This window comes from Panthera tigris, chromosome C2, assembly GCF_018350195.1.
Source record: "Panthera tigris isolate Pti1 chromosome C2, P.tigris_Pti1_mat1.1, whole genome shotgun sequence".
Classification (NCBI taxonomy): domain Eukaryota; kingdom Metazoa; phylum Chordata; class Mammalia; order Carnivora; family Felidae; genus Panthera; species Panthera tigris.
Genome location: NC_056668.1, coordinates 39,566,377 through 39,575,781, shown reverse-complemented (window position 1 = coordinate 39,575,781; position 9,405 = coordinate 39,566,377). Strand labels below are relative to the sequence as shown.

Genomic DNA, 9,405 nt, shown 5'->3' with positions numbered 1-9,405 from the left:
TTTTTCTAAGAGGCCTCAATATTAATTTAAAATGTAATTTTTTCTGTCAGTTAAAATAATTTAAAGATGTGCACAATATATTTGTTCTGTTTAAGGCAGGTGCCAAGCACATTTTGAAAGGTAATAAACTTACCAACTAGAATGTTCTCCCAAAGGAAAAAAAAGGAAAAAGGAAAAATCCATGACAGTTTTTAAGACAAATGTTTATATAGCACTCTTCTTTTGGCTCATTTAAAAATAATTTGGCAGCTGAACCGCCTATGGTCATAACACATATCACTCACAAAGGACAAGCAACAGATACAGAATTAATGATATATTTTTAATATTTTTTACAAGTCTCTTTAGTTGGTGCCTAGTGGCATTTAACAAGATTTTTGTATTCCGTGTAAAAACACATAGAACATAAACACTACGTAATGAATATAATTTCTCTATGCCATGCAAAAAAGAAGTCAACTTTTTACACATCCTCGCTCCTAAATAGTTCTCATTAAAATCCAACTGTTCCCATTTTTGCATCCTTGTCATTCTTTGGTAAAAGATTCAAAATTGCCATAGGTTAGGAAACAACTGTTTGCTCGTGGTCTTCATTTTTGCAAATAAATGTGTTTTGTGAAAGGAATCTGCACTGTGCCTGATTTATACTAAATAATTGTAAGTAAGCAAAATATCATGGTTTTTCTGACTAATCTACTCCTAAAGCTTTGAGTTGCCGTTCAATCTCTTCATCGGAGATCGTAGCCTTTGAAGTAGAGGCAGATGGTAAGCTTCGAGCAGCTGATGGAGCTTTGGCCATCTATATTAAAGGTAAAGGGGAAAAAATGTGCATTACCAAATGTGGGGCAAGGACACAAAGGATGTGCTTCAAAGATGTTTACTTTACATTCAAACAAATATAAAATCACGCATCTAACAGGAAAGGGTAACTTACAGTGACAAAAGTGGTAGAAACGATTTCTGAGAGAAGAAGACATTCATACCTTTCCAGAGATTTCAATTCCGATTTCATCAAGAACTTGATTCACAATATCTTGGCTTTCTTCTTCATCATCAGAGCCATCAAAGATGTCATCAAGTGTGTCATTGACTTGGGGGGAAGGGGAGAAACAAAGCAATTACTTTCAAACCGATTTCAAGTTAGATTTACAGTTTTAGAAGGTGGTCCAACTATGTGCACATATTTGTATATTACACAAGGGCAAACTTAACCAACAAACTACAGAAGTCCTTTTTAAATGTTCGTGAAGTTCACTTACACATTTCTGAGTTACTAAATCTGGAGTAATTTTCGTTGCAACACAAATTTTCCTATAATAAAACAAGTCTACCCTGATTTTTTTAAATGTGTATTTAATAAACAACTATATGAAATTCACAGCTAAAGGCTTAAAGTGTTTTTGTTTTTGTTTTTTTTTTAAGTTTGAGTGAGAGAAAGTTATGGAGGGGCAGAAAGAGAGGGGGAGAGAGAATTCCAAGCAGGCTCCATGCTGTCAGCAAAGAGCCCGAAATGGGGCTTGATGTCACAAACCATGAAATCATGACCTGAGCCGAAACCAAGAGTCATATGATCAACCGAATTAGCCACCCCTAAAGTTTTAAAATATGATTCCACAAATTGTATTCATTGAGCTAGTAGCTGTTAAATCTGACCATGGAAGAATATTTAGGAATCAAGTATCTTATAAATATTTGGGAGACAATTTGCTCTGTTTATACCTATAATTATTTTTCAACTTAAATTTATATTCAACATGTAGGTAGAATATTCTAACAAAATCTAAGGTTCAATATTTTATTAAACTTGTGTAAAGAATGATGTCCAATTTAACCTTGCAAAGATTATTACTGCTATATCCCTCTCTTCCTCCCTTCTCTTCCCAAACTATTCATGGAAAGCCTTCTGTACAGAAGGTATCATGTTAGGATTATGCCTTGTTTATTATCCCTGAATCAAAGGGCCTAGCATGTAGTACAAATACAATTAATGGATAGAGGGAGAAAAATGAAGACCTTAAGTAGTTTACACTTAAAATAGAAACGAAAAAATCAGATTGTGGTAACTAAGATAAAATGATTATAAAAAGGGAAGAGATTACATCCAACTGGGAGGAAGTAACATGTGAGGTGGTCCTTGAAGGCTGCAAAGCATTTGATCAAACAGGTGGAATAGGATGAGCAAAGACTTGGTGGAAGACAATAGGGATATATTCAAGGAAGATTAAGTCCTTCTGTTGTGTGCATGAGTGGAAAATGCTTAGGAGGGAAAGAATTAAAGCAGATGGACCATAATCATTCTCCTGATCACTGGGGATGCCCCCAAAGGAAAAAAGGTAACAAAGTCTATCTCCTTGTAAGTACGCTGCTAATTGTACTCCTGGCAAACAGACTAATATTTGCCAGTAAGAGTGTCCTTGTCTATGGAATGTTGTTAGCAGAATGTCCTTGGTTTAGGACTGCTATAGTAAACAAACCTACAATGGAGGAGTTTATGTGCGATGACTTCCTAGGAAATATCAGCTAAGACAGATAACCATCTGAGGGATAAATTTAAGATGTTTCATAACCTAAATGTTTCCTTCAACATGAGATGATATGCAAACCTCATTAGCCACATCATCTATTATTCTGGGTCAAGGAGCTTATGTCTGATATGGGAAAAAAAGATCTGGGGAATAATTTGAGATGTCCCAGCCCTCTCCCTGTTTCACATGTGCATCTTAATTGCTTGTATCCTTGACAATATTAGTAAAGCTCTCTGGTTGGTATGAGCATGATTTAACAATTTGATTTTTTGTGTTAGCTCAAAAAGTAAATTTGGAAAAGGTTATATTAAATTTAAGGACAAAAAATGAAATATCATCTCTGAAGAAATAAAGCAAATGTCAAGACTTCAATTAGAGTCTCAATTCTTCCATTTAGTACCTATTCAACTTGTGGAGACCATCCTTTTACCTCTGCTCACTGGCAAAATAAAGGGGCATGACTTGAAAATTGTTTTGGATTTACATCTGAGAATTTTATTTTGAAGTCAGCAAGAAGCAACTAAAGGAATCTCACTGGCATGCTCAGAGATAAGTTTCTGGAAAAATAATTTAGCGGCTGTAATAATCCAATGCTAGTGAAGTAATGATGGAGGTGGGGAATCCAGGTCAAAGTCTGTAAGTGCCTCAAGAAGTAGTGCAGAAAAAAAATGAAAGAAGGGAATAGATGAGAAAGAACAGAAAGGTATAATCCGGGATTAAAAAGAATGCTTTCAGAAAAACTGTAACCATTTATAAATATATGTATACATACATATATATAAAATATGATTATGTTATACATATGTGTGTATGTGTGTATGTGTGTGTGTGTGTGTGTGTGTGTATGTATATATATATATATATATATATATATATATATACATATATATAAAATACAGACTTCTCAAAGAACCTGTTTCCAAAACTTGAATGTGAACAAGATCTGGAGCAGCAGTGCACAACATAAATATCAATTGGAAAAAGATCTATCAATTTAAACCTTGAATCCTTGACTTTACCTTTAAATGAAACACTGTTAATGTAATTTAGTAGGTTATAGAAGAAATGAGTAATCACCAACAATTACTATTCTTTCAGACTCACTTGCCAAGTACTAAAACATAAATGAAAACTATGACAGATAAGAGTTGTAAGTATGAGCTTATTGATTCTCTTCATTATAGCTTAATGGAAAAGTTAATTCCTCTAAGATCTCACACCTGTGCCATCACTGGAAGCCACATAAACATGATACTGCAATCATTATATAAATGACAATTCTCACAGTCATTAAAAATTCACTAATGATTCAAAAAAGTCGTATTTTTAAAGATTCAAAGTGAAAGCTAAAAAAATTTTTGAACTATCAAAGATACACATACAATTTCATTATCTCCTAAAAGGAAAATAGATATTCTGAAATTGAATACTTGAACAGTTGTGAGTTTAGTAATTTAATCTGGTAATTTAATCTGATACTATTTTATACACTACATGCCATTAAATTAAAATGCTAGTAACTATGCAGAACTAATCTGGCATAGCTGTACATAATTGTAAAACAATTAGGAAATATCTTTGCAAAATAATGATATCAGTTTGACATATCATTTCAGGTAATTATTCAATGTTGACCAGATGCTGTAACTGGCAAAATAAAGATTGGTATTGTCTTTCTGGGAAGAATTTGGTAGTATAAACCAAAAGCCTTATAAACGTTAATACTCTGAGATTCAGAAAAGTAGACAAAAATAATATAGAAACATTTATCAAAGGATTATCAAATACAAATTTTAAAAATCTTATTGACCAATGTAAGAATGGTTCAATAAATTAAGATGGATATTATTTAATATTGATGTTATGCAGTATTTTTTTTTAGTGTTTATTTTTGAGAGATACAGAGACAGAATGCGAGTGGGTTAGGGGCAGGGAGAGAGGGAGACACAGAATCTGAAGCAGGCTCCAGGCTCTGAGCTGTCAGCACAGAGCCTGACGTGGGGCTCGAACTCACAAGCTGTGAGATCATGACCTGGGCCGAAGTTGGACACTCAACCCACTGAGCCACCCAGGAGCTCCAATGTTATGCAGTATTAACACCATTTAAAAAAAAGACTTCAGAGAAGACTTAAGGTCATAAGTACATGCGTATGTCATACTAGTATGTTTTTTAAAAGCAGAATAAGGTTCAAAATTACACATATAATAGGATTAACTACTATAAGATATGGAAAAATATAGGAAAGAAACATACTATATTAACAGTAACTATATCTGTGAGATGTGATAATAGATTTTTCATAAATTTCATTCCTTTGTATTCCCTATATTTCCACTACAACATGCAATTAGCTTATAGTCAAAAAGAAGAAAACTAAGTATTAAGTAACTCTGGGAAGGAAAAGAAAAAAATAACAGAAGAGCTCCATTATCTCTACCTCCAATAAAAACAGACATCTTCTACAGTATGAAAGAATCAACACAACTCTGAAACTATCAAATTCATATCAGGAAGAGTTATTTTATTCACAAGTTGGTTTTGCTGCACTAATCAATAAAGTAAAACTGCTGTGGCCAATATGGCATAGAAATATGGCATATCATATTTTATATTTTTCCTTCCACTTAAGTTGGATAGAATTTTGAGCCTTATACATTACCAATTTAAAAATGCATTAAGAGTGCCTGGGTGGCTTAGTCGGTTAAGCGTCCAACTTCAGCTCAGGTCATGATCTCACGGTTTGTGAGTTTGAGCCCCCCCAAACCCCCATCAAGCTTTGTGCTGACAGCTCAGAGCCTGGAGCCTGCTTCAGATTCTGTGTTTTACTCTTTTGCTCCTCCCCTGCTCTCTCTCTTAAAAACAAACATTTAAAAAAATTTTTAATTAAATAAAAATTATTAGAGTTACAATACAGACATCTATTCAGAAGGGTGCTATATCATTTTTTTCAACATTTGTCCTTTTATGGATTAGAATATAAGGTTGCTAGTAAATAAACTTGGCTAACTCAAAGATGAAAAAACTGCAAATTTCATTATAAGTTATTAAACTTACTCATTTCTTCAGTCATTTCCATTTTCATGTTCTCCTTCTGGAAGTTCTGCATTGTTTGTAACGTCTTTTGTGGATCCATCTTCTTGTTAACTGCTTGCATTGTCTTTAAATATATGAAAAGATTCGTGTTGGCTACATAATTGGAAAAATTTTACTATGAAATAAGTTCAAAGGGAACACATCAAATTAGATACAGGGTTTCTAAAAATATACATTCTGTCATCATCAAATATAAGAGTATCAAGTATTCTAGAAAAAAATGAAATATTTGGATACCATCTGCTTAACTGTCGTATAATAAAGACCAGGTGAAAAACTCATATGAACAGTAGGCTAAATAAATAAATAAATAAAGTAATTAAAAAACATTGTCAGCAACAAAAAATCCAATGCTATTCAAATGGGAAAACTACATTTGCTTATTATGTGCCAAGCAGTTAATGTCTAAATTGAAAATAATTGTAATTTAAATTTTACAAAATTTGTCACTTAGCTTTTGATGTCTAAATGAAAAAGGATACACAGCATGAATACTTAAACCATTAACATATTTTAAATCACGGTTTGGAGAAACGAACAGAACGAGTTTTGCAAAAATATGTGAAAAGAATTCTTACATTTTATATTCACAAGTTATTGCATTAAAAGAGAGTAATGCCATCTAGTATGGGCAAATATTTTATACATATTATATACAAAATTTACATATGTATTACACACAGTTCAGTATTGAAAGATACTATACAATATAAAACACATCAGTTTCAAAGATACCAAGCAGTCTTTTCTCAATCTGTATGTAATGCTGCAGCCAAAGTAACTAGTAACACTGGATTTCCCCCATCCCCCTCCAGCGCATACCTCTCAAGTGGCTTTCCATTGCTCTTAGTAGTAAAAGCCAAATTCCAGAATTCTCTGAGACCAAACACCACCGAACTCTGCTGAACAAGCTAGTCTTTTGTACCGCTGCCCTCTAGCCACACTGATCTCACTTGTTATAAATGAAATTCTCTATTTATTGATGTAAATTATATTACTTGCAACTTAATAATACTAACAACAATGATGATAATGATGATAAAGCAGTAAATGCCTATATAGCCTTAACTATGTGCCAGGCCCTGTACCTAAAGCATAATTATTTATATATAACATTTAAAGTTAAAAGACATTTAGACCTAACAAATGTTTATGTACTAGGCAACACCATTTTCCCTACACTATAAATGGAGAATGAAGGCAGAGAAAGGCAAATTCACTTGCCACAAGTCCTAAAGCTACTGAATAGAAGTGAGATTTGAACTCAAGTAATCTGGTTCAAAATGTATGCTCCTAATCACTACACTGAACCACCTCTTCGGGTGAGCTGTTTTTGGAACAGACTGTCCATTTTAAGCCCCTGCCTGGTTTTGCTGTCTACTTCATCCCCATCATTTGTTATAGTTCCTACTCTAGGGTCTAAACAAGTATTTGCGGAATTAAGACATTTCTAAGATAATGAAGTGAAAATTCCAGTTCAGCCATCTCTGCATGGCAGGACCATATTCAGTACCTTCTCCTAACCTACTACCTGTAAAAGAAAAAACTGCAAAGTAAATGGTTTTCCGCTTATTACTGAAAGGTTACCCAGCTCAACTGTGTGATCATCACATATGATCTTTTCCCAAATTAGATGTTTAGTCCTGTCCACTTGTGAAAACAAAAAAGGAAAACGAAAGTTTTTGCTCTTAACTGTGTATTTTTTACTGTAAAATGACAAAGATCCATCAAGAGTAAATTAACAGAACAAACTTACATTGAAATTTCCTCCATTTTTTTTAAGAACATAATGTGTCACTATACTTACTGCACCTGAGAAAGGCAAATTCTATTTTCGTGTGCTCTGTAATCTAAAAAACAATTATAGTTGCTCCTCATTATTTCTGGATTCCATATGTGTGGATATGCCTACTCATTAAAATTTATTTGTAACTGCAAACCAATACTCACAGTGCTTTTCTGTTCTTTGTGGACACACAGGGAATGGCAAAAAAATTGAGTTATCCAACATGGTTGTTTCCAGCTGAGGTCAAACAAGGTGACCTCTGCTTTCTTGTCTCAACTCTCATACTGTACACAAGTATCCTTATTGTGGTCTATTTAGTGCCACATTTTTGTAACTTTTGTTGATGACTTTGCCATTTAAAATGGCCCCAACCATAGTACTAAAGTGTTGTGTAGTGCTCCTAAGTTTAGGAAGCTATAATGTGTTTGTGGAAAAATACATATTAGCTCTGATTAGGCATGAATTCAATGTTAATGAATCAATAATACTTATTAAATATGGAGTCCTTCAACAGAAACACACATTAAACAATGTTAGCGTATAAGTTGGTTGACAAAAATGTTGTCACCAAAGGCTCACAGGAACCTAACCTTGTATTTCCCCTAGGAGCAATGATTCGATATTCACAGACTCAGTGTTCCCAACTACAGAACATTAACTACTTCCAGTAACAAGAATCCACTGTACATACCATTTTTCTAATATGAACCTCATACTTGCTCTTCCTCTGTGGCTTTCTTTTCTTTTGGTCTCCATATTCAAATACTCCTCCTTCCTTATATTTAACATCTAGTGATATTTTTCACACCTAGGTCTTCTAAAAGTCTTTCAGATCACTCAATTCAAAGATCTGAACAGTTCACTGAAATTTAGCACACACTGATGTATAGTGGGTAGTTTCCCCATTAGAAATAGTTTAACCTCCCTGCTCCTTACTCCCACCCCATCCTCAACTGAACAATAAAATCTGTGAGAGCAGCGCCTTTGTCTTAAAAGTCTTCTTATTCTACACAGTACTTCATACACATCAAGGGGCTCATTATTTATTAAAAAATCAAAAAGCTCAAAGTCCTTTAAACTCCATAGTGAAAACATTTATTTTTTTATACAAAGGGTGTAAGTTAAACATAATTTTCTGACAAAATTAACTGGTAAATCCTTCTGACAGAAATCACATGTCCTTCTGACATATACACGAAAATGGATCAAGAGGAAATTACTACTAAGAAGTAATCAAAACTTACAGCTTAATGAAATAACAAGACCAAAAATCTTCTGACAATTTAAGGGAAAAAGCAAATAATACTTTAAGTCGATTTAAAAAATTTAGAAGCTAAATGTGACCTTGGGACAATCAACATGTCCTAACAAAGAAATTTTATAGTAAAACAAATCAGTAAAGAATCTATGTACACCTGAATCTAATATAATATTGTAAGTTAACTATATTTCAATGAAAAAAATCTAGAAGTATTTATTTAGATTATCTAGCCTTATAACTTCTTTTACTAAATATTACACAGATTCTGTACCCCATATACATCAGGAGGTACTTTTAAATCTGATTTGAATACTGACATTTAAATATCTTAGATAAAATTATAAATGTATGGATAAAAAGGTCCCCACTTACTTTTGCTGTAGTAGACATTGCTCCTGCCATCTTCATCTGGGAATTCATCACTTTTGTTTGTGTGGACATAGAAGTGACTTTAGAACTTACAGCAAAAGTTCTTGTTTTCTGTTTCCGTAGATGTACAAGCTGTTTCGCTAAAACTCTGCAAGCTTCTTTATTACCAATCTTAGCCATTTTCTTAATTTCTAATTCCTAAGAAAGGAAATAAAAACAGGGGGGAAAAAATCATTGATAGGTAGTTCCCAATGATTTATTTCAGAAGAAAAATCAAACACACATCATATACCCTTTTCTCCCTGATCACGAAGACAGGAAGAGGCAGTCATAAGGTCAGAGAAAAAGAGTAATTGGAGAGGGCAATTTA

General features: G+C 33.4%; 1 protein-coding gene across 1 annotated transcript in view; it reads right to left on the bottom strand.

Moving 5' to 3' along the window:
• Positions 1 to 303: 303 nt before the first annotated feature.
• Positions 304 to 9,405, bottom strand: part of CHMP2B (charged multivesicular body protein 2B) — a 28,761-nt gene continuing 19,659 nt past the window's right edge. Inside the window, exons 3-6 of the mRNA XM_007081999.3 lie at positions 9,039 to 9,233; positions 5,581 to 5,683; positions 984 to 1,090; positions 304 to 799 (exon numbers count right to left, since the gene is read on the bottom strand). Of these exons, the coding sequence (XP_007082061.1) occupies positions 689 to 799; positions 984 to 1,090; positions 5,581 to 5,683; positions 9,039 to 9,233 (516 nt within the window). The 3' untranslated portion in view covers positions 304 to 688. The remainder of the gene's footprint in view (positions 800 to 983; positions 1,091 to 5,580; positions 5,684 to 9,038; positions 9,234 to 9,405) is intronic.